This window comes from Oreochromis aureus, linkage group 19 (genome assembly GCF_013358895.1).
Source record: "Oreochromis aureus strain Israel breed Guangdong linkage group 19, ZZ_aureus, whole genome shotgun sequence".
In the NCBI taxonomy this organism is placed as follows: domain Eukaryota; kingdom Metazoa; phylum Chordata; class Actinopteri; order Cichliformes; family Cichlidae; genus Oreochromis; species Oreochromis aureus.
In genome coordinates, this window is record NC_052960.1 from 16,524,688 (window position 1) to 16,551,095 (window position 26,408).

At 43.2% G+C, this 26,408-nt stretch overlaps 1 protein-coding gene across 2 annotated transcripts in view; it reads left to right on the forward strand.

The window, feature by feature from the left end:
• Positions 1-26,408, forward strand: part of si:ch1073-358c10.1 (mitochondrial peptide methionine sulfoxide reductase) — a 55,202-nt gene that overhangs the window by 24,128 nt on the left and 4,666 nt on the right. For both annotated transcript variants that reach the window (XM_039603829.1, XM_031758360.2), the window contains 4 exons: positions 2,371-2,439; positions 2,596-2,715; positions 7,076-7,180; positions 18,293-18,399. In XM_039603829.1, coding sequence (XP_039459763.1) covers positions 2,421-2,439; positions 2,596-2,715; positions 7,076-7,180; positions 18,293-18,399 — 351 coding nt within the window. In that variant the 5' untranslated portion in view covers positions 2,371-2,420. The remainder of the gene's footprint in view (positions 1-2,370; positions 2,440-2,595; positions 2,716-7,075; positions 7,181-18,292; positions 18,400-26,408) is intronic.

Consider the following 26,408-nt stretch of genomic DNA (forward strand, 5'->3'; position numbering starts at 1 on the left):
TGTATAGAAGGCGCAGTGCTTTTCAGATATCCAAGAAAACAAAGACACGCAAAGAAATTACGCCCATATCTCATCCAAGTTGGGAAAAAAATCCTTTTCATGAATCCTTCCCCCATATTCAGCCTGTTTTCTTCTTTTGTAAGCCCAGTCAGTCACCCTCCCTGCTTGTTTTTTTTGTCGTCCTCTGTTCTTTCTTTTGCTGGCGTAGTGAGGGAGCGTAGTGAGGGTATTCAGTTCTTTCTCAGTGCCTGCGTGTGTTAGATGGGGTAATTCTGGCAGAATGGGGTGTGGGCGCTGGTCTGGAGGGGGAGGGGGGGGGGGGTGTGCTGGACCAGGCACAGTGAAAGGAGCCAGCCTGGCACTGTCTGGACCTCTGCCAGATGCTCCCTGGGAGAAACACCCACTGCAGAGGTTGGTGTGCAGGTGATTGTGTGGCTGATTGCGTGCATGCAGGCAGCCGCGCACATGTTTAGCAAGAAGGGAGTGAGGGATGATGGGAAGGTGGTGCGAGGAAGAGAGTGTGAAGTGAAGATGGAGAGCAGCTGACAGAGATGAGAGGGCGGGGAGATTTGGCGCTGAGTTTCCTTCTTTGGACAGTGCTGTGTCGGCATATTCTTGGCTAACTTTGTTTTTACCTCTCTCTTTTTTTTTGTTTGTTTATTTGTTTGTGTGTTTGTTTTCTCTGTGTTCTCTTGGATGAAGTGCTTGGTCTTTTTATATAGCGCCCAAAGGCATGGTGGTCCGAAAGCCAAAAAGAATCCTTCACTGCCTCTCTGCTACCCTCATCTGTTGCTTCTCACTGGCTATTTACGCCTTTTATTGTTTTGGCAAGCTTGATCTCTCCTCCTCCCACTTCTCCTCCTCCTCTATCGCACACTCTTCTCCCTCTCACTCTCTCAGTTTCGCGCTCTCTTTCTCTCTCAGTCGTTTGGCAGCTACAGTACTTTTTATCGCCGTGGCCAGAAACAAAGGACAAGAGGGTGAGAGTGAGCGGAGGATAGAAACAATGCAAATTCACAGGGAAAAAAAGGAAGATATCTAATGTCCTCACACCTCCTCAAGTCACCTCCATCGGATGAGAATATTTTGCCCGTACAGGCACTCGTATACTTTGATTGGAGCTAACTGTACTCGTGAACATGACCTAGCACTGCCAAACAACCTGCTGCTGAAAGACAGCACTGTCGCACAACAGGAGGGCAAGAAGAGACCGCCTTAGGGCACCCAGGCCCCCGTGACATTTTACTTCTTTATGCTTGTGCAGTGTGCTACTCCACAGTAAAAAACAAACAGTTTTTGTCAAGTAACAAAAGTGCCTTAGCACGCCAAGAAAGTATTATCAGCTCAAGTGTACTCTTTTATTGTGTAGTCTTCCAAACACTTAATCTTAAGGGCCCAAGCATTCAGAAACTGTTTCTTTTCTGTGCTCTACTGTCTGGTTTCGGAGCGATTTCTGGAAGCCTAAACTGAAGGTAGCTGCTGTTCTTTGGCCTTTTATCGCACAGGGAGATCATCCCATCTAGGAAATGAACTATTATGTCCGTATCAGATTAGAGATTGTTTTTATTCAGGTCAGTGTTGCACATAACATTTCTGAGCAGCCAGAGAGTAATCGCACATTGAACTCAGCGCGAGCGTCCATTATTGGGATGTGCCTAAGCTCTTAGTGTACCCCGTGGCCTGTTTATCTGTAGACTAATATTAGTGGTTGCAGTACAAACCAGCCTTGCTTAGTGGAGATTTGCACGCTAAGTCACCTCAGTCTTCTTAAACCCTAATCCCCCTCACACATCTGCGAGCTACACACTCACACACACTTCCTTTTTAGCACTCTAATTCCACTCAGCACAGTTGGCAGTAGAGTGCTACCTCTCAGCACTCCAGTTTGTTTTACTTATTGGGTATTTTTAACATGATGAAGATTAGGGTGGCATTGAGTCTACTTGCAGTGCTCTTCCCCACATGTGAGGTTATACAGGCTCATGCCCTTGAAGTGTAGTCATCTTTTTTGCTTTGTGGACGCCCAGTGGTGCCGAGCTGAACACTAAATGTGCTCTCATTCCACATAAAGTGAAGTAAGAGGGAGAGAGAGATCAGAGAAAACTGCTGCTTTGTGTTTAATTGTGTGTATTGAGGAGAGGACAGCAGGGATAGAATGGCAGTCAAAGCTGTGTAATCCCTTAAATGTCTTTCCTGCACAGAAGCCTCTGGCTTTGATTTGCTGGCCCGGGGCAGCCTGTAACCAAGTAAAGACTTGTGAGGCCAAATCGAGGCGCCTAATAGGCCTCTTTGCTCTCGTATTGTAATTTGTACTGTTGCAACACTGTGTTATGGTCTGAAGCCATATTTGCACACTGTTTCTCTTCACAGACAAGCATGCAGTCAATGGGAATCCAACTGTGGAGCCTTTCCCAGAAGGGATGGAGACCATCATGTTTGGTGAGACTGCACAATCACACTTTTGAAAAATCAGAAATAAACCAATATGGCATCCTCTTTTACCAGTTTGTGGTTAGTAACACGTTTTGGCGAGAAGCTGGTTTTACTGTAGCGCTGAAGCAGGGGTGATTCATGCATTTGTTTGTGCGCATCCAGGAATGGGCTGTTTCTGGGGAGCCGAGAAACTTTTCTGGCGACTTCCGGGAGTCTTCTCCACACAAGTGGGCTATGCAAGTGGCTTCACACCAAACCCCACTTACGAAGAGGTCTGCTCAGGTACTGCGCTTTTACGCATTTGTGTAATTATACCTGTACTTTGATTTATAATAACCGAGCATGCTACCTTCCCCTGAGCAGGACATTTTACTGTTATATCTATGGCCAAAATAAAACAGGTAAACAGCTGGAAAGGTTGCTTTAAGTAAAGCTATCTCTTCCTCTTGCTCCTTCCCTTCATCTGCAGTCAACTACTCAGAATGCACCGCTCCAGATGGGCTGCACCCACCCGTCCCCACCCCCCCATGACCTACTTGTAAGGATTGGGCTCTGTACTGTGCTGTACTGCGGCGTTTTTGCCAACAGAGGTTACTGTGTATGAAGCGCCATAGATTGGGCTTCTTTCCCTGAGAGTATGATTTGGCGAACGTGCCGGAGATGAAGGCATAAATTCTGAGTATTTGCAGTCGGAGGCTTTGAAAATGTTTGGCTACCTGTCTGAATCCCTCTAAATTAGTCTCTCAGTTGTCCTCATCATGAGAGTCGAAAAGATTTATGTAGGCAGTTGATGTATATATTCAAGAGAATACGTTAGATTTCACTCTCGTTTTCCCTCCCTTGTGTTTTAGGAGATATGAGTGTTAGTTTGAGGCTTCTCCATCACTCCAGACTGGCATAATGTCTAGGTGAAGGCACAGCATGGGGACATGGAAAGGAAGGGAAAGATGCTCTGGGCTTAGTTGGCAGATTTTCTGAGCAGAGCCCTTCATAGGATTTCTATGTTTCTATCTGTTCTCCTCCCAGTCCTGCTTTCTGTCAGTTTCCCAGCAACACGATGGTCAGCTATAGAGGAAGATGGAGATGGAGACAGATGACAGAAAAAGAGAGACTGAGTGACGAAGCAAGTGAGGAAATGGGTAAAATAAACTTTTGAGAAAAAAAAAAGTGTGAGAAAGAATGGTTACCTGTCCATCGGCTGAGAGAGTGCAGGCGTCGCTCCAGTGGCCATGACGGAGCAGAACACTGCGACGGCATGAGACCGAGGAGCTGTCAACACAGCCAAGGCAGGACAGACAGACAGACAGAAAGAAGGGGTTGATGGAACTGTCAGAAGAGCCAGGGAGGGATAGAAGGACAGGCAGCATGCTCTGACAGACAGAAATAGGAGAGGTTGAGGTGCAGTCAGATTCGACAGACACAGACAGACAGCTGGGAGTGATGAGAAAATGATGTTATTATCAATGAGCATATTTGAACTAATTTGTAAAACAGTCCATTGCACGAGATGTTTGCGATACAGAATCAAAGGCTGATGCTGATACCTTTCAGTTCTACTGTGCTGCATGAAGATGAATCCAGTCCTCCAACCATAACAGTCAGATAGGCTGCTGATCATATCAATGGATTTAAAAAAATCAAATTAGTTTGTTATTTTCTGCCAAACCTTAGTCAAGGTTTGTGATTGTTATTAGAACAAAAAAAAACATTAATTCCAGACTCCAGTGTTTTGCTTATATACTCACAGCGACACAGCAACACTACACGACTTCCATGTTTTCCACTTTAGTTCAGTTTATATCTTACAAATAGAGTTAATGGAGGCCATGTGTAGACCTCTAAGGTATAGGCCGTAAATTCTATTTCAGCGCAGGATCTGAACTATTAATATCACAACCACTATAATAAATAGGAGTGGGAGAAAGGAGAAAGACTGTGACTGTTTATACAGTCTTTCGTACACTTTTGATTTGGGTTGGAAGGTCAGTTGTGTTTTGTGATTGAATATAGGACTTTTCTATAAGGAACCACTGTGATTATGTTGTGCCATTCACTGTGACTTGGAGCAGTGAGCAGAAAGTTTGCAGTAAAAATGGCTTTGCTATAGGGCCATTACTGCAATAGAGAGTGTGTGTTTTATTGCTTCATGCTGTTTTGGCTCTGGATGATTGCTACTGGCATAAGAAACTTGTAAGAGAAATGTCAGAAGGCAGATGGTATTTCAGTAGCCCCAATGTGAAGTTATATTTTTCAAGAATGCATTCTTCAGCACAGGCGTAGCTTCTGAGTGCATTCATATAGCCACTGTGGGTGAAATAACAATAATTATACTTAAGACTCTTGTTTGCTCACTGAAGGTAATTCCAAGTATTTCTGTGGATTTCCAAAGCTTTTTCACTCATTGCTGTTTATAACAGCAGATAACAATTAAACTAAAAAGTCCAACGGGATGCCATGTTGGGCTTTGAGGTATTTTTCACCCAGAGGGCTGTTCACCTTGCTGAAGGGTCCTTCAGCCAAAAATTGAATCTCTAGCAGCTTTAGTGTTGCTGGACTTTTCCACTTTCACCCCTTTCATGTGCGACAACCCTGAAGAGTCATACCACAGTCATATTTTTTCAGGTCTTAACAGCTATTTTTGCTCCAGCTGAATTTCTACCATTTTTGTTGACTTGCTCACAGCATGACTGCCAGTCTGCAGCCACACTCACTGTTCTGTGTTTGCAGAATGTTTGCATTCCCACAGAGTTAGAGGTTTTATACAGGTAATACATATTAAATATGCCAAGTCCAGTATTATGCATAGTCTTGAGCCACCTCTCATTTCTTTATATTTTGCTAATATATTTAGCTAACTGTGTTACAGCAGATAAATGACATCTGAAAGTGATGTCATTAAGAAATAATCCAGACCTGACCTAACACAGGACCCAAGAGATGCATCTGGGCCTTTAGCTGATCCACCAGCTGTTCAGTGAAGTCATAAGAAATGATTTCAGGGGAAGGGTGGTTGTTAAGAATTCAGTTCAGTTCAATTCAGTTTTATTTATACAGCACCAAACCACAACAACAGTCACCTCAAGGTGCTTTATAGTGTAAGGTAGACCCTACAATAATACATACAGAGAAAAACCCAACAATGATAAGATCCCCAATGAGCAAGCACTTTGGCAACAGTGGGAGGAAAAACTCCCTTTTAACAGGAAGAAACCTCCAGCAGAACCAGGCTCAGGGAGGGGAAGCCTGCTGCAACAGAGAGTATTTAAAGCATTTTTTAAAGTATTTAAAGGTCTTATGAGACAATTATTGCAAATTTGCAATTTTTGGTTTAAATTGTCGTGTAACTGAGATCCAACAGTTAGTGTCTTCAGCCATCTTTAAAACACAGTGGAGAATCTGTCGTAGTGGTGTTGAGGATTGTATCATAATTGATGGAATAATGAATGCAGAAAACTGCCATCAGATTTTTATCCACCATGCAGTGCCATCTGGAAAGCATTTGAAAGCAGTGGCTCCATTTTCCAGCATGATAATGATCCCAAACACACTGCCAATGCATTTAAAGCATACCTGGATAGAAAAACACACAGAAAGCTTGACTAAGAGAGTTCAGACTGTGTTGAAGAACAAAGGTGGTCATATGAAATACTGTCTTTCAATCTCTTATATACTGTACTTCTATGAATGTTTGCACATTTCATTAAATAGCTCCACCTGTTTCCAATTTTCCTTGCAAAATATAAACACTTGAAGAGTTTTGCACCATGCTGCACAATATGCTTATATATTACAATCTAAATCTAAAAATATGCTTAAAGTTTCTAGCAACACCTTTTTTTTTCAGAAATTAGTTAACACACACTTCTTGACTTTGGTAACAGCAGTTTAAATAAGCGAACTCCTCCATTTTCATTTGGCACACCATGTTCCTCTGAGTATCATTTAGAAAAGAGAAAGTTGGTTTGAAACCAGATGCATGAATTTGGCAGACATTCATCTATTATCTGCAATGCACCTGATAAATCTTTCTGTGTGGGCATCTTTTGTGTGTGTGCTATATACTGTACTTACAGTTTCTTCTGAAGCAGTTCCAAGCTGACACCTCTGTCTTTATGTTTAGAAGAAAAATCTGTTTGCAAAGGGGTGTTTGGCGTTTGAGATTACCTTTTCTGCTCTAAATGTGTTTCCCGTTGCGGATGCACCTACATGTGAGACCTAAAGCAGCTCCTACTTTGTGAATGCCTGCAGGCAGCTTGTTGAAGCTTCGGGGTCCTGGCAGCTGCAGACAGGAGTGAGTGCTTTTGGCAACCTCCACCATAAACCCCAACACTGACTGCTTTCTCTCTTGCTCTCTCTTTCTGCCACTTTCTCTCTCCCCCCATTGTGCCATGAGCAATGGCTGACTGTCTTCTACCTGTGGCACCTGAACTCACTGCACAAGCATCCCACTCATGAGCTCTCCTTTGCAGTTTTCAGTAGGCATTTGCTTTAAATTTAATCAGCTGTTACAGTATGTCCAGTGTTTGTGGCGAAATGTAGGAGAACAGAGTGAAATAAGGAGAATGTGGATCGAGTGGACATCATAAGAGGGGATGTCGTGTCACTTTACTTAGATTAATGCAAATTTGTGCTTCTCCACTAGGTCTGACAGGTCACACCGAGGTGGTGAGAGTGGTGTTCGCCCCCCAAGACATCAGCCTTGAAGAACTGCTTAAACACTTTTGGGAGAACCACGATCCAACACAAGGTAGCAGCGCACACATACACTTACAGACAAACCCCAAAGTTGCCCTCAAATAAGTCCTCTCCCAAGGGGCACAGGGTGTATTAGAGCAGAAGGATGATGCCCAGACGTGTGCCTGTGTGTGTGTGTGTGTGTGTTGTGGCGGGGGGAGGTCTCATGGGTGTAAGTCAACGCCAGACAGTGTTAATGTGTCTGAGATCCAGCCATCCATGGAGAGACCCACCAGTGTGGTGCACGTTCAAAACCTCACTGAGCATGTGCGTCTTTCTGACTTTATTGTATGTATACCAGCCTTTTGTCACTCACTACACATATTGGATTCTGAGTGATGCATTGATGATCCTAAATTCGCTTTTTTCTAGGTTGAATAACGTCTCTGGATTTTTATGTTATTGTGCTCACTTGTGTTTCATCTGTGGGTTTAGTCCCTTAACGACATATCTGAAGTTGACAGTGACAAGAGGCTGGTGACTGTTCACAAACTTTGGAGCGACGTCGTAACAGCTCGCTTAACTAATTCAGATGCTTCACTTGTGATCCCTATTCCATCAGTACGTACTTTATACAGGGTGACGCACTCGCACAGCATCGACAAGGACCACATCCCCCAAAAGCCATATCTCTTCTTTTCTTCAAGTCTGTTGCTCTCTTGTTTTCTGTGCTCACTGGAGGAGGTGATGTAAGAACATTAATGCACCGGGAGGATATGTAGAGGGTGTGTGCATCTATGTGTGTGTGAGAGACAGAAAGGACAGGCAAAGAGGTGCTGTGCTCACTTATATTGAATGTAGGGAGGGGCATGACAACTTGGGAAGAGATGGATCAAAGATTCATAGGCCCGACCTTCAGGCTTGTGCGCACGCACGCACCACTCACAGTAACGTTGCCCGTGACGGTTTTGTCATCCCTTTTGCATCTGTCATGATTGCTCTCTCATGATCGCTCCTGGTGTGACCTACATAGACTGGAATGTCAGCCGTGTTTGTGCGTCTACCGCAAATACCCATATAAATACAAGCATAAGCTTTCCACTTCCGCTGTTCTACGTGAGGCGGGATTTAGGAAGGATGCAGGGGAAGAAGAAGCTAGTGAGCGCTGAAGATCATCCAAGAACGCCATCCTCCTAATCAGAAGGGATTCTTCTCCTGTTGACCACAGCTGAGAGCAGAGACACGTCTTACTAGGGGCAAAGAGTCGAGCTGACACACCACGGGGAAAAAGCAGTGAGGCCAAAAGACTAGTCATGCATTTCCCTTGACTCACTGCCTTGTCTCATCTCATGTTTTATTAATAGCGTGCAGCTTATTGTCTATGCACTATGTATTTTTATTTTTATTTTTTTGTCACAGGTAAGACCAGACGACATATTTCGGAATAACCACAAACTCAAATGTACTTTTTTCTCGGTCTCCCTGAGTGTTGCTCCTTTGCGCGTGACTTAAATGTGAATCCCCGCCGTTTCTCTCTTCTCAGATTCCGGGTTCACGTGTAGCAGAAATTCCTCTGATTTGACAAATGTAGCATGGAGTGGTGGAAAAGGGCCCGCTGGCTGTGCCTTCACGCATGCTTAAGCTCCAATTTATTCTGTCCACCTTAGAGCTGGGCTTAAAAGAGAATGGAGAAATTAAGGAAGTTCACTCTTTTCCCTTTTAACTGCACACATTCACTAGAGATCGTATATAGACGAGCCCGGGAGCATTACGAATTCTGTTTTCTCCTGACACGTATCAAAACAGCAGAGGGTTGATAGATATATATATATATATATCTATAAAAACATATGCTTGTGTGTGTGTGTGTGTGTCGGGGGGAGGGGGGCAATGCACAGGTGCATATTCAGTTGCATGTAATGCTTCCCTTTTAATGGGTTCGTGTGGGTGTGTGCATGCACATATGTGTGCGCACGTGTATGTGTTTTGATATCTGTGCCTCTCTGCTTTGCCTCAGTTCAAAAGGGTTTAGTCCCGACAACGTGATGTCGGGCTGCGTCAGCTCCACCAATCCCAGCCTGGATAGCAACATTAGCAGCCAATCAGAAACTCCCAGCAGCCTTTGCTGTGTGCCCCCTTTCCATATTCAGCAACACTAGTCTCAATCTGCTGGCTTCTTTGGGATGTTGCATAAAGCCACCCCCACACCCCCCCATTCCAACATGCTTCCATATTATAAGTTTCTCATGTCTACGTTCAGTCAACTCTTCAGGAGTACCCCTCCACGCCAGTGAATGACAAACTCTCAACAGTCGGTGACATTGCATGTCAGAGGGCAGCAGCCGTTTTGTTGCATCTTGAAAGTTGAAAACGTGATTTCCTTGAGGATGATTACCGCTGACTTGCGAGCACATCCAGTTTTTCTTTCGCTTTAATGCGGACTCCGGCGCAGTAAAATCCAAGCGTGTTGTTGATTTTACCTTATGCACAAGTGCCCACTATGCCTGCTTTAAGCTTTAATTAAGCTTTGCTTCATTTGAACATACGCTCAAGAACACACCCATGCATACTGTGCATGCAGAGAGCGTACACAGCAGCATAGGCTGCTTGTCGGTGTATTCACTGGATGAGTCCTTGTTACAGAGGCCTGTAGGCCTTGTTTCACTCTCTGTTTTTGCTATCTCCGCACTCCCTGTGGAAGATAGGAACACTTAATCTGGTCATTTCTTTATCCGGGCAACCTGTCGGCTCAAACCCCGCTGTTTCTCTCTGTTACTTCAATATTTGCCTTACCACCCTTTTTAAAAACTCCTTAACCCTTTTAAACAAGCACCCCCCTCCCTTTTCTGTGATTTCTTATTCTGCCTTCTATCTTCTTCCCTCCAATTCTTTCCTCTGTGTTTGCACATTCTGTCCCAGTTTCCCCCTCTCCTCCTGTCTCATCCTATCACCCCTCCCCTTCCCACCCCACCCATTTCACCTGCACCCCTACCCCTGTCCCTTTTGCAGTGAGTGGAGCGGAGGGGCAAGTGAGAGAGCAAACGGCCCGGAGCCCGTCAGTACATCCGCAGAGCAGCACAGTGAGTCGACCGCTCCCCGAGGCCATCCGCTCATCACACAAACACACTCACATTCACTCACTCCTCTTTTATCTCTTAGTCACTCTCTCCTCCCTGCCCCCCCGCTCTCCTCATCTCTTCCTCCGTTCCCCTTCTCCCCCACCCTCTCCGCCGCCCTTCATCTTAACAAGCGAGGCTTTTCCCCTCCTCATTGTTTCCTCCCCATCTCTCTTTCCTCTTCTTTGCTTCCTCTCCCCTCATTCCCTCCATCCTCTCTATTTTTTGAGGCCATGCAGTATTTATGTTGTGGGCTGCTGATGCTGCGTCAGTGAACAGACATCACAGGCGTATGCCGATAGACACAAAAACACAAGTGCACAACTAAAATGGCCGACGCAGCTGTCCTCATTTGATAACGTCTGCACGTACATGCACGCTAACCTTTGTAGGTAGATGATGGTGGAGCCGCGCAGCAGCAGATACTTTAAATAGTTAAGTAAAAAAAAAGAAAAGAAAAATGATTGTGAGAGGTTCTTTACATTTGAGCTTGGGTTTTTTTTTTGTTCTAAAATCTATATTTTACAATATGAATGTAAGCTGCACTGCGTTGTTGCTGCATTGCATTCTAAATGACAAGCTGTATTTAAATGGCTTATTGCCTATCACACATAAACATGATCTATTTGAGTCAACCTAGCAGCAGTTACTTTCTGACAATTGCAATGAGCATGAATATTCCTTTATGTAATATCTTCACCCCAGCTGGCGGCGACACACGCCAATTCCCTGTTGGGGTACCCCCGTGTCCCCCCCGTGTCACCACATCCCTCAATTTCAGGGGTGCCCCTGCACATCCAAAGCCAAAATCCCACAGGAGATGACCTTGACATATAACCCATGACCTCTGCAACCCCCCACACTTCTAATCCAACCCTATTTCTCTCCTGTGGTTGGCTGAGGTTGGCGGGCTCATTACCAGGTGTCGGTTATTACACCCTCACACATGCTGACGGCCTTAATTTATGGAGATTGAGGCACGTGTGTTCACAGCGTGGGGGTTGAGTTCTGCATGTCCATTTGATTATGTTAAAGTTTTCAAACATTTTCATACTTTATTTTCTCAATGTATTTTTTTTTAATTTGCAAATTTGCAACCTTTTTCTGTGGGCTTTTGTGAACGTATTCATATTTCGTGGTAATAAACCGACACAGATGACAACTGGACTGAAAAAATATATTTTCAAAAAATAGAGCTAGACAGGAGATATGGGGTCCCAAAAGCAAGTGGTTTCTTCTTTCAAAATTAAAGTCTAAACTAAAGTGTTTTTCAGAATAAAGAGTGATAGACCGCCAACGTGTCCTAAACATTTTAAGTTTTTTGACAGCCTGTCGTATATTTAATTTGACAGCACACAAAATGAGATAAAATTTATTAAAAGAAAAATAAGACGTGCAGCATTTGAAAAATCAATATTTAAAAAAACATATTCCCTCCAGGGAAGAGAAACTGCATGTACTTAATTCTGGACAGAAACTCGAAGAAGTTAGAGTGTTATTATTGTAACTGTTAATTTGGAGCAGTCGGGGTTTTTTATATTTCTGTTTACTTCATTTTTACATAATTATATAATATGTAAATTTGATCCCAGTAGGAGGTTTGGGTTTGCTGAAACTGCTGACCTGAACTCTGTCTAAAGTAGAGAGGGATATAATTCGAGGAATCCAACTTATGCTCTCAGTATGGACTGACTGGAGTACAATGGTAGAGCTCGCTTCACTGTTGGAGCAGCTAAAAATAAACAGCTAAGGGTTAGAGTCACAGTGGTCTGACAACATGCCCAGAACTATGAAGTGATCATGTTAGAGAGCACTGCTCCTGTATAGAGAAATTAAAAACAGGGAGATGAGGCAGCTTTTCAAAAGAGATAACTGCAGCAATCTACCTCATGCGTTGTCACGTAAACAGATGTAGTCGCGGTACCATCCCTGAGAGTCACAGCTCTGATTTAAAACTACCTACTTTCAGTGTTGTGTCACTACCTCACAGCAAGCTTGCAATGGCTTATTGTTTTCTTTGAATGGTTATGTTATATATGCATACAGTACATCCATCCTTATGTGTGCGAATGCATTTGCACGTGCAGGAGAGAGTGAATGTGTGTGTCCGCTGGGGATGCTCTCCTCATCCCATCTCCGTACTCTGCCTCTGTCTCCAGCGCATCAGGAGCGTCTTACATAAGAACAGGGCAAAAATAGCATCTGAGAGTGGAGAGGAGGAGAGAGCTCTGCTGGCACGCACACAGTCGTAACAGGACCGCGGGGCACGGCACAACCCTGAGTACTATCACACACACACAAATGCACAGGGAAGACTGCAGTTATCAGGCATTATACATCTTTTTGTGTGTGCGTGCTTGTGTGTGTACTTTTCTGACAGAATAGTAGAAATGAGGACTCCGCGAACACCGAATAATTCCCGATGATCTTTCAGCATGGGCACAGGGCTGTGTTAAACCTCCTTCGTAACCACAGTTGTGTATGCGTCGCACTAAACGGAGGTAGAGAGTAAGGAATCAAGAGTTCAAAATATATAAAAATAAAAAAGAAACTACATTAGTTCATTAGTTTTCACTGTGCTGCAGTGTAATTGGTATGTGCTGTCAAGTGCAGTAATTCTGAATTCACTTCGCATGTTTTTCCCGCCGTGTTCAGAAGCATGCAGAAAGTCACCAATTATGCAGAAGCGTTCCTTAATTGCAGACACCTACAGAAGCTTGACTGCTGAAATGTTTGTTGTTGTTTCTTCTCTTCAATTAAATGATTTTTTTGTGCCTCATTTTCTTGTTTTACATCTATTTAAGTGTCGACTGCCCGTTTGAAATACAGGGATGGTAGAGCAGCCGATGAAGACCGAAGGGGAGGTGGGAACGGTACGTGAAGTGGTGGAGTGCTACCAGATGAAGGATCATGGATAAAAAAAAATAAGCCCCCACTTCTGTAGGATGGCGGGAAAGTGGAGCACGTTTAAAGTGTGGCACTCGCTCTTTCTTGGCTTGTAATTTCTACCTCCATCACTTGTTTGCCTCCTTCCTCCCTACCAGTTTGTCACAACACCAGCCTTGATTTTAATCTGATTACTTTCTTACTATTTCATCTCTTTTCTTGGCCTGCAAATAATTTTTTTTTTAAAATCACAAGTCTGGCTACGCCTGGTGCCAGAACACCCCCCCCCGATCTCTCGGCATCCTTTCAGCACAAAAAACATATATGCGCATATGGCAAAGAAAGCAAGGAAAGAAATCTGGAAACAAATTAGTAAGTGGGCAATGAGGCAAGAGCTAGAGCAGGAAAGTGAAAAAGCCCAGAGTGCTGAAGTTAGGAGGGAAGGTGAAGTTGGGAGTGGGAGAAATGGCGTGCTTTTATCCCCAACAGCCAGAAGGGACAAGCTGAGTGGAGCCTTTTTGTGTGTGTATGTGAGTGTGCAAGGATAAACATTGGAAGAAATTGTATAGAGTTGCAAGAAATCTCAGCAGGTTTAAACGCAACAAGACCCAGAAGAGTTTGCTTCTCCATACGCTGGTTTGTGCACGAGTGTCTCTTGAAGAGAGTAGCTACTCCTCCCACTTTTTCTCATTTTGGCTTCCATTTGTGTTAAAAGAGCTACTTTAAAGGTTCTCATTTGGTCAGGGAGGGGGGTTGGAGCAATTAAGTAATATTTTTGGCTTTGCGGGCATAGGTCAGTAACCCAGAGAGGCAGTAGTGTTCATATATAGATAGATAGATAGATAGATAGATAGATAGATAGATAGATAGATAGATAGATAGATAGATAGATAGATAGATAGATAGATATATAGATGTATATATATATATATATGTATATATATATATATATATATATGTATATATATATATGTAGATGAGTGTGTTTGTGTGTGTGTACATATGTCACCTGTAGCCCCTCCTCTTCTGTCCACCCCCATTACCCTCTGCTTTCAGAGGCAAGGCTCTCATGCATAATGCAGAGTGAACAGGGAGGCTCTCATTAATAATTACTGCCGCCTTTGATGGATGGAGAAAATAACGAAGGGGGCTGTTAAAAATGGAGAGACTGAGAGAGACGGTGGAGGCGGGAGGGGAGAATCAAGAGTTTTTGGGGTGTTTTTCCCCCCCTCCTGTTTTTTTTTTTTTTTCGCCATCGTAGTTCTTTGAGGGCTGAATGCTTATGGGGATGGATTTGGAGTTAGTACAATCAAAAGCTAGGCTCATATTTTGGATGGTGTTAATATTTTGATTAGGGAGTGACTCCTTCTGATGGTGGATGGATCTCAGAACTTAATTGTGTTGGAAGCCGCCATTACCACTCCAGGGTGTTTGTCTCTTGGCTTTTCTCTGATATTCCATATCATCTACCACTTCTTTGTGAAGAGAAGCCTTTTTCATCTTTACTTTTTTATGTGAGATATGAAGCTTCCACTGTTTCTGTAAGGTGGAAAATTAATTATGTTCAGCTGTATAAGGAAAAAAAAAGCTTTAATCAAATTAAAGCGGAGTTTGAGATATTTGATGGTGTTCCCTGGCATAATTAATATATGTGTTGCTGCATACGACACCATGCACGTGCATATGCAAGCGGTGCTCTGTGTGTGGTCAGGGTGGTCAGGATAGGTCAGAGGGAAGAGCCAAGCTACAAAATCCCTTCGAGTTAACCAATCAGAGGTAAGACTCTGAGTGAGAAGCCAATGGAAGATTGAGTTGGTGGCCTTTGATAGAGGGGCAACCATTTGTCTCGTCACTGAACAGCAGTGCTGGAGGCTTAGGGGTGCACAATGCAGGTTTTGGAAGACGGAGGATGAGGGTAGAGATACAGAAGCAAATGCTAAATTAAAGATGTAAAAAGGTAAAATTAGAAAATATATATTTACAAAATTGCAGAATATTTGTATTTGAGTTCCAAGCTGGTGGGTCATAGAGAACACACACACTGACTCCAAGCAACAGGGTGACATTTTGAAACTTAATTACTATTAGTTGGTTTTTACTGAAGCTCAGAGCAGTTATGTGTTCATTTTATTTCACTCACTATCCAAGTTACTCCAAGTGTGCACTGTCGTAAAATTTACCTGTATGTCACTTGTACTTAGGATTGCCGATTTCAAATGTATTTATTTGTATTGCATTTATGATATGTATGCCTTCTCTTTGTTTTTAGATCATGTTTTAAGTGTACGAGCATTTGATATTGTTCCAGAAATATTAAGTGAAGCAAATTCCTCAAGGCAGCAACATTAGTAACAGTGAGTTTATTCAACGTGTGTCGGAGAGCAGGCGATGCCTGCTTGTCTGCTCTGATTTGAATGAAGACCAGATGAATACTTATAGCCATTATGCCTGAACAGACTGTGTCGCAGATAGGTTGTGACACTCTATGATGTAAGGTAGCATTTAATCTAAAGAGAACACGATATGCAGATCACTGTGTCAGGGAGATGTCTTGTCCGTACAGTGAGTGGAAATTGTTATTCTGCCACAGTATAGATCGAACACCCACATCTGAGATGTAACAACAGACATCGCTTACAGTGTGTTGTTTTACCTTACACGTACAGCAAACCTTACATTTAGTGACGTAAATATTTGAAGTATGACACGTTTTTTTGTCGTTTTGCCATTTTCATACATAGTCCCACATAATAGGCTGAAAAAGAAATTGGACAGTTGACTTACAAGATGCTCTGTGACCAGGTGAGACCTGTACCTTTGTTTTCCATGATAAATTAAGCAGATAATAGATGTGGAGTTGATTCCAAATGTGGAATTTACATTTTCTATCTGTTTACTGGAGCTGTCAGCTTGAGGTCCAAAGAGCTGTCGATGCAAGTGAAGAAGGCCATCATTAGGCTGAAAAATTAAAAGAAAACCTATCGGGGAGATAGGAAATCTTTAGGAGAGGTGAAATTAAAAATCTGATGCACTTTTAAAAAGAAGACCAGCTCAGCAAACCAATCCCCCCCCCCAAAAAAAACACCTAAAGACAACTGAAGCCACCATTATTCAAACTCACAAGGCTGTAACCATTATTTTTACGTTAACAATTGGTCTGAGGAACACTTGTAATGAGAGCAGTTTCATTCTTAGTGACGAACTAGCCCTTATCACCATCTTTCAGCTCATTGTTTTGGTTTGCACAAACAACACAAATGTACCAAAATTTGGTTTACTTTTTGTGAGAGTATATCGCCATGGTAACTTGTGCTGCAGATCTAACCACCTCTGGAACAGGTAATGTTCCACATTAGAGATCTGCAGCTATGAAATCACCACATAAAGATCAAGCAGATCTATGGAAAATAGCTTCACCATTGCATTCATGCTGCACCATTGCAGCGTCCAGTCTTTGCTTTTCCCTCCTGAGCCTTAGTGATAAATATAGATTCTTAGTGCACTTTTATTCCTTGATGCTTTTTCCCTGTTGACTGTAAACTGTTTTACAACAGTTGTTTTGTTCTATAAGCATTAATATGCAAACAAAACAGGATACCTATTTGTACTTGTGGATCTTACACTAAATTTTTGAATTTGAATTAAAAAAAAGCTTAAAACTGTCTTACTTACATTAAAAATGTTAATTTAAAGGAATTTAACAGAATATTGAAATCCAGTTTTCTCCCACGTCTTCCATTATAAAACTGTGATATCAATAATTCTCGTACCTCACACAGTCTGTATTTTTTCCGGCTGTTCTTCCCAGCTTCAAATAGGCTAGACTTTATTAATGTGGGAGGTGTTTTCCAGTCTTACTGACAAAAGTGCTTAAAGTGCTCACACATTCATACAGGGCTTTTAATACTAAACTACTGTTCAGCACTTTTCCTCTCACACACACTCTCATACTAGCACACAATGTCTGTGGCAGTCTGTTTTATATGTGTTTATTCTCTTAATATTTTAATAATATCATCGTATTATCTTTCTTGGTAAGACCAGTTGCTCTTCTGTCAGTAGACCTGCCCTCATTTGCAATGCCTTTCTAGCTAGATTTGGAAGTCCTGGGTTGACTTACTGAGCTACTGGTTTGCCTTGCTTTGGTACGGGGCCCGGCTCTGAGCACAACACAGGTTCAAAATACAACACAAATGAGCAAAACTGTTGTTTCAAAATGTTGTGTGACTTTTTTCAAGAGTTGCTTCTTGCCAGATGTATGAAGAGGCAGATGTTTGCCAAAATGTTCACGTCAGTTTGATCCCATGCTGCTGCTTTCTGCCCATGTGGGATGTGGCGCCCCAGAAAATTCTGTGTTAAAACAAGAAAAAGAGAAAGGGAAGAATATGGTGACAGAAACATGACAAGCTTCTCCACTGATGCTACCTTTAATATATAAGAATTAACCATTTGTTTTGCTTGGCAATCGCTGACCAGTAGCCGAAAGTGAAGTGAAATGAGAGTGGCTGGAAGGAGGGGTAAACGTGTTGTCCACATGAACTAATCCACTATCAAAGTCAGGCTGAAAGGCCTCTAAAGAAGACCACATGTATCAGTGATTCAAGCCCATAACAAAACGCCAATAACTGAAAAAGACAAGGATTTAGAAAGATAGAAGAAGACAAGAATGACACACTTCAGTAAAGAAAGGAAACAAATGCAGAGTGGGAGATGTGTCCACGGATGTCTGAGCTGCTCAGGAGTTTAGCATCTGAAAAGCATAGAAAGGATGGCAGCTGTTTGGCCTCCTAATCAAGTTACAGTAGACCTGGGCATCCTCCCAAACACTCTGACGTAAAGCTGATGAAAATTTTTGACACTGTCACATAGATGACAAAGAAGAGGAAAATGCGTCCACCTTCATTTGCCCATACACCTACACGACTCAGGCCTTCCTAATGAAAGCCCGAATCTGCTGTGATCTTTGAATTCATTCGGCCTCATGAATTCAAGACGCAGGATGATGACATAATTATGAAAGCCTTTTACATGCAAATCACATTGTGTCTGCTCTGATTGTGGTGCTTCATGCATTTTTGTGGGGTGTCTTATTTTTCCTTTGTGTGTGTGTGTGTGTGTGTGTGTGTGTGTGTGTGTGTGTGTGTGTGTGTGTGTGTGTGTGTGTGTGTGTGTGTGTTTTGCAGGTATGAAGCAGCACAATGACCAAGGTACTCAGTATCGTTCAGCCATTTACACATCCAACCCCACTCACCAGGAGATTGCGCTGCAGAGTAAAGTGGCCTTCCAGCAGGTATGATACCCCCTCACACACATCAGGAGGTTTTATTATTATATTTACTCAAGTATGGGATTGCATATAACCAAACTATAAGCCAAGTAAAGCAGTAGCCACGGAGCGACTTGTGAAAAATGTGAAGAAAGTCTCACACACCTTTCCAGTTAAAAGACTAATGTAACGCATGTATATAAATATGACTGAGTCATCATATATAGGTTTTATCAATATATAGGAAACTTTTTGAGTGTTGCAGCAGAATAAGCTGTAGTTTGGAGCTTTCTTTATTATTTGAATGGCAATTAAAAATCAGTGTCTGGAGTAGCGGCCTCTTGTGCAGTTTAGTCAAAACCATCTTTTTAGATGATATGCATCTAAACCGGCTTTCTTAAACCGAAAGAGAGGAAGGGGGTCAAAAGGCCATCCTAACTGATTTCTAAAGCTCTCCCTTTCAGTGGCGCACGCGTGCTTCTTTTGTTCGTTCTATTGTTCTGCCCATCAGCCCGCCGATCCGTCCGTTGTTCCCGGCATCACCCTCTTCGCTCCTCTCAATGGTATTCATGGATGAGCTGGCAGGGGGCAGAGGGGAGCAAATTATGATCGTTAGGGTTACTTGGGGCTCCCGGGGTCAGCAGCCAGGCGCTGCGGGCCTGTTATGTTGCCGTGGCAACAACCTCCCAACCTTGGCCTTGGGCTTGGGTCAGAGGTTAGAGAGGAGTGGCAGCTGGGACCAAAAAGGTGGGGGAGGAAGAGCATGAAAAGTACGAGAGAGGCAGTTAGATCAGAGAGTCATCACTGACAGGTTATCAACTCACGATGACCCTGCCCTTTGGCTGTCAACTGACCACGACCTCATCACGCCCACACGCACACAAGCACACATACCACCAAGATTTCTAAGCCACACACCCTTGAAGTATTTTTTAAAAAGCTAAAGAGCATGGGGCAAATGGATGAAGCCTGTAACAGTCAACAAAGAAACAGGGAGAGAAATGCACAGATGGCACACATGCATTACCATCTGCATAGTAAGAGACAGGAGGAAATTACATGTGTATGTTTTGAGTTTAAAAGTTCATCCTTGAACTTGGAAACGGCATTTGACCAAACAATCTTACCTGTGATCTGTTTGGCAGCTCTTCTGAGTTCATCTGGTTCGCTGTAGGGCCTCAAATGCAAGTGAAAGTTAAAACTTTAAGGAGACCCAGAATAATCAGTGGTTGCCAAGTGCTTACATTGAATTTTCTTGTTGTCTGGGACCAATAGCAAGTAGTTTCAATGACCCATTCTCACCTGGAATTTGAGCGTGCGGCACCCTCAACCTCTGGATGCGTGTAGTTGCAAGGAAACTGCACAGGTCACCTGGTGGAAGACGACCTGTCTCATTTCAACCTTAACTGGCAAGAGTCAGTCTCGAACAGATTGGAGGAAGGCCTGCAACTAATTGCTCTTAAAAGGCAGACAGATCGGCATCTGCTCCATCAAATAATGAAACACACAAACCTGAGTGACTAAGGTTTGTGGCAGGCAATTAACTGTAAATTATGCTTTTTACACCAAAAGCATGTCTTATTTTGTGGCTGATATGTGTGTGTGATAATTGCCTCTAGGAGTGTTTATTTATTTGGAAAGACGGGGGAGATGTTATCAGAATGAGTGTGTAATTGGCATGACTGGATGGCTCAAAGCTGTGAGCGCAGTGCTAAAACTTTGACTCTGTCCTGTCGCTCTTTATTCGGTCCCTGCTCTGAGTGTTTAGAGCCGAGCCACATATTCCTGCTCCACAGTAATACTGGGATTTTATTGAAGCAGAGCAGAACTGAACTGAACTTAATGGAGCGTTGGAGGGAGGGGAGGAGGAGTATCCTTGTATGCAAGGCACATACAAGGATACATCTTGCTTTCCTTTTTACAGTGAGCAGAGCCGGTTCCAGTGTTTCAGACATTTCTACACAGACGTCAGGACATAATTCAATCATCTCTGCATGCCTTTTTTTTCAGGGTTCTGTTGCCTTTATCCATCTATCCCAAACTCGAATATATGTTGAAGGTTGCGTCATGAAGGTGTTAAAATCTTTATAAAATCAAACAAAAACACCAAGAATTAGATTTCCATACCAGGTTGGGGCCCCGAGTTAAAAATGACCTCCTCTGGTGCTGTTTGCCAAAAAGGTGCTGGTGGAAACTGATCTACTGTTGGCTAAAGTAAAGGAAAGCAGAGATATGGAAGTTGTGTTGGGACTCAGTGAGAGAGAAGGATGATCTGTACATGAGAGTAAGAAGCAGGTGGAAGAGAGTCTGGAGAGGTGGAGGCATGCTCTGGAGACAGGAGGAGTGAAAGTCTGTAGAAACAAGGCACAATACATGCATGTGAATGAGAGGGAGACAGGTTTAACAGTGAAGCTGCAGGTAGTGAAGGTATATTACTTTGAATACCTGGGATCAACCATCCAGAGCAAAGGGCAGAAGAGAGGTGAAGAAGAGGATGTAGGCAGCGTGAAGTGGGAGGAGATGAGTGTCAGGGTAACTTGTCACAGAAGGACAGCAGCATGAGTGAAAGGAAAGGATGTATTGTTTGGAGATGGTGGAACTGAGAAAAAGACCGGAGGAGGAGCTGAAGACAGCAGAGATTTTTTGGGACTGACCAGAATGGACAAGATTAGAAATGAGTCCATCAGAGCTCAGCTCAGGTTGAGCAGTTTGGAGAGAAAGTTAGAGACGCGAGGCTGAGATTGTTTGGACATGTGCAGAGGAGGGATAGGGGATATATTGGGCATGTTAAATATGGAAGCTGCCAGAGAGGAGGAAAAGGATAGTGTGAGATGGAGGCAACCGCTAAAGGGAGAACCTGAAAGAAGAAAAACCCAGACCAATGCACGCATTTGGTACAGTAACAATATCCTCATTAACACGTGGATCTTATATAGCTCTTGTCTACTCTAAGTACTCACAGCGCTTTACCCAACTTGGCTCAATCACCCATTCACGCTCCTTCATACAGGGACTCTTTTCTATGCTTCTTTCAGTACAAAACTAAACATCTGATATAGACGGCAACAAACATCCACAGATTTGTGATTTATCACAGGTAATCTCTGTGTTATTGCAAACAGATTGCATGTAAGTGCCAACTTGACCCAATTCAAAGGAAAAATCAATAGCACACTGACTGCCTCTTATTGCCGTTTTGTCCTGTTTTATCGTCGTCTTGACACACCAAAGTTGCTTTGAAGATGGCAACTGACTGTGAGTAGTCTCAGATCTGGTCCCCATCTTTGTTGTGATCATTTCAAACATTGATGGTACACAGTCATAACAACTTTGGTAGCATATGACTAAGACTTTAGATGAACTAAATCAGGCAGATATAAAAGGTTGCTTTGGGGGTTTTTTTCTCCTAAAGTTATTGTGAAATATCTCTTTATCTTATTTTATTAGCGAGGATAGCAGCCATGCTAAATCTTTGTGTTATTGTCCAGCTGTTGCTACTTAAGAGGCCACGTTACATCTGTATATTTGAAACTTTTCACATGTCATTACATTATTCATTCATTCATTTGTTACCAACTATGAGCAGGGAAATTATATCATCTATTTATTGCCCCTCCACTTTGAAATAATTCAGCCATCCTGAATCTCCTGTAGAGCTTTCAGTCATTTTAAACATTATTTTGTACACCGAAAAGGCATAACATTATGGTCACGTGCCTAATATTGTGTTGTTGCCTAAACAGCCCTGACCTGTCGAAGCGTGGACTACACTAGACCCTTGAAGGGCGAAGGTGTGCTATCTTATCTGGCGCAAAGATGTACAGATCCTTTAAGTCCTGTAAGATGCGAGATGTGGCTTCCATGGATTGGACTTGTTTGTCCAGCAAATCCTTGATCGGCTTGAAATCTGGGGAATTTGGAGGTCAAGTCAATGCCTCAAACTTGTTGTTGTTCTCCTCAAACCATTCCTGAACCAATTTTGCTTTGTGGCAGGGTGCATTATCCTCTCCATCAAGGGTGTACATGGTGTACAACAAGGCTTAGATAGGTGGTACGTGTCAAAGTAACGACCCCATGGATGGCAGGACCCAAGGTTTCCCAGGAGAACATTGCCCAAAGCATCACACTGCCTTCACCGGGTTGCTTTCTTCCCCTAGTGCATCCTGGTGTTTCTCAGATGAGTGACACACACTTACCCCATCATCTATGTGATACCCCACACCAGGCTACCTTCTTCCATAGCTTCTATTGATCCATTGGTGTAGCCATCACAGTTTGGCCCCATTTGGCCCTGGTCCAACTCAAATCCTTATTTTTCCTGCTTCTAAAACAACGTTGAGGACAAAATGTTCACACATGTATCCCATGTATACCACACAGTAACAGGCCCCATGACCACCTGTCAGTGGTCAAAATGTTATGTCTGATCGGTGTATGATCCTCAGCAGCTCAGCAGATTAGGGTCAGTTTTTCCAGGCAGCTCTACACTAGAGAAGTTTTGTACATTGTACTCATTCAAAGAATATCAAAGAATTGCACCCTTAATTATGTGATTGCATGATTTGAATATAGAGACACTTGATTAAAGTTACAATATCAAAATGTTATTGTAATATTATTAAATGATTTTCTATTATGAATTTGAGATTTTTTAAGACAAGACGAGACGTTTTTCTTTTTTTAAATAATTAAAATAGCCAGAAAAATTAAATGTAATTATTTACAAACTGCAAAAAATAGAAAAAAATCCTAAAAACAGTGCGTATGGGCTCTAGGTAAGACTGAGAATCTTAATGTCATGAGCCTTTAAATAAACAGACTGGAAAAACAACCATAAGCAAGCCCGGGGGGGGCTCACTGAGTTTGTATCACAGCACAGAAAAGGCTGTTATAGTGAGCATTATATTGTCACCTGCCTGAGAATAAATAATCCAGTCCATAAAAGACCCTTAAAAACACACACACTCACATTTGCAAACATCTAGAATAGAAACGGTATTCACTCAATCTCCCCGACTCTCTGGAATGCTGCTGACACCACCAATCTGTCAGCCACTTCAGTGGCACCCCAGTTCCATCTGAGGGCCACTGGGACCACTGGGACACGTATCTTCCCAAAGCAGCTGACACACTCTGAACCAAAATGGCAGCTTCCTGCCCTGAAATGGTTGCCTCGCCACATTGATGCTGAGTCTCAAGAACGTCTGGCTTGAAAACAGCATCTCTACGGAGGAAGAGCTTGCTGTGTGTGTGTGCTTGTGAGGTTGTATGTGAGTGTGTGTTTTATCCTGAAAGCCCAATGCTGTCTGGGAGAGCATCAGGAGAAGTGAATACATGTTCAAGAAGAGTGACAAGAGAGAGTGGGTGGAGGCGATCTAAGACAACCAGAGATAAGGCATCACAAAATCCCTATTCTACCCCACTGCCAGCACATGACTCACCCACACTCGCGTGTACATACAGACGCACACAGACATACATTTGGCACATACAGGCACAGCCCAATGAATAATTAACCCATACGAAGAGTCTCTTCTGCAGGGCTTTCAGTTTCTTAACTTCAGCATTGAGAGAGGGGGGGTGCATGGAGGTTTGGGAGAGTGAGGCAGAAAAGCTTGTTTAAGCGCGAGAGCAGAGAGGGAGGGGGGAGGGGTGGGTGAGGGAGAGGAGGGGAGGAGAAGGGGGTTCTCTATAATGAAATTTGAAATTTGCAGAACATCAAAGGCTTCTGTAGCCAAGCCGCTGTGGCAGCAGAGCAGAGAGGAGGAGTGCATCACTTTCTCTCCCTCTGTCTCCCCCATCCCTCTTTTTCCCCCCCATCTCTTTTTCTTTCTATCCCTCCCTCTCTGCTAAAATGTGTCTCCCTTGAGCTGGGGTGAGGGGCGTGGGGGTGAGTAGAGGGTGAGAGAGAAGGGATGGGAAGAGTTGATTAGGAGAGTCGGGGGGTGGGGGTGGCTTAGAGATGGGTTAGGGGAGAGAAAAATGGATGAACGGGGGGTTCTATATATATATACACGTGTGTGTGTGCGTGCATGTATGAACAATAGGTTTTATCAAGCCAGCTTGAATACTGCGTGCGTGTGTATGCGCACATGCATGTGTGTAGGGCCTTGGAGGGGTGAGTGTGCCCTCTGATAAAGCATCCTAACTTAATGAGCTTGAAATGGGTGGGGGGTGGAGGGTGTAGGGGTGGTGCGCAGGGGTTCGGATGATGGCTGAAAAAAAAAGGAGATCATTCGAGGCTAGAAGTCTTGAGGAGAAGCCCGAGGGTTGTTAAAACAGGGCACAACATCAGCAGGTTTCAGAATCACGCTTCTCGTCGCACAAGCTCACGTTCCGCATTTTGGAAAGTCGTCAGAAAGTGAGATTTACCCTTCCAGTGATTCCCCGGCCCTAGCGTTCTCAACCCTGTCTGTGCTGCACATTTTTTTTAAAAATTCGTTTAAATTTAGCCGCGCGCCGAACTGATCAATATTAAAACAGCATTATTGGCTTAGATGAATTAATAAGTAGAAAAATTTTAGTGGAATATTGTTCGCAGGCAACTTTTTTTTTTAAGTCGCCGCCTGCAAGTGAGATGTTGCCGATTGCCTTGCAGCTGCGATGTTCAAAGGCGATCGCTTTTCACGGGAACGTCGAGCTGATCTTCTGCATTTTGGGTCTTCTGATAGCGAGCTACTTGTTGTCTGCCCTGGGAAAAAGAAAAGAAAAATGTAGGAGCGTGCACCACCTTGCTCCGAGACCGAAGAGCGTGCATCCTCTCTCTCCCGCTCGAAATGTAGGAGTGTTTTTTTTCTGCTCACAAAATGTAGGAGACCTCGCTTAAGAAGCCCAGCTAAAATGGATGCCTGACCCATGATGACAGAGGGAAAGAGAGATGAGCAGAGCAGGCAAAAAAAAGAAAAAGAAAAATCACAGTTGCACACATACAGATGCAGTGATGTGCATGATGAGTTTTGCACTCATTGCATTTCACAAAACCTCACATGAACAATACAATATCCTTTTTTCTGTTATTGTGTATGACCACACTCTGGTCAGTGATCCTCACTCCATTTCTTCACCATCTCCAAGTCGCTCTTTTCCTCCATTTTTTCTCTTTTTGTATTTCCCTTGGATTCCTTCCATCACTCCCACTCTGCCTCTCTCCCTGAGGTCACTGAGGGCAAGCATGGTGCCGTGGACTCGAGCGTGAATATCACGTCGGGCTTTTCCGTGTATTTTCAGGCAGAGCTGCAGCCCGGCATTTCGCCACAGAGCAGGTTTGCTGTCTGTAGTACTCAGAGTGTATTTACATTTTTAAGATGTTGAAGAGCTTTTTGTGCTCCAGAGTTCAGGTTTGCAGCTGCAGTCAGTGCTGGGCTGGCTTTTAGATCTGAGCGAAGGAGATGGATAGCGGGTAGGAACGCGCAAATCTTATTTTGTCTTTGCACATATTAACATTTTATGCTTCTTTATATTTCTACATCTTTTGCCTTTTAGCCGTTACTTTCTGTTTGAAGACAAGTTGCATTCAGTGTATTTGCATCCAAACACGATAAAACATTAATTCAGTATTATAGAATATATACTACCCAACGCTTCGTAAAAGAGTCAAAACTCACCTAATTACGCAACTTTAAAGTCTGTTTACACAGTAAGTCATCAACACAGACTGGCAAAGCACGATGAATAATTAACCCATATGAAGAGTGTTTTTTGCAGGGCTGCGATTTTGCTTAAGGTCTTAGTACTTTTTCATCCACAGTTAAATTATCAGATTTACATTGTAAATATCTTGAAATTTATGCCAACACTGTACTTAATTATGATAATGGCAATAAAGCTAATTGGAATTAGCGACCAAGATGGAGGTGAGAGCTCAAAAGAAAAATCGAGAGACCCAAATAGCATTAGTGACAAACCGGTGAAAGTATAGCGGACTAAGGCATGATTACATAAATCACCGAATTGAGGTCATATCCCTCTTTCAAATGTCTTCACTATGAGTCACCGAGTGTCACAAACTCTATGTCAGTGCCTGTCTCTTCCCC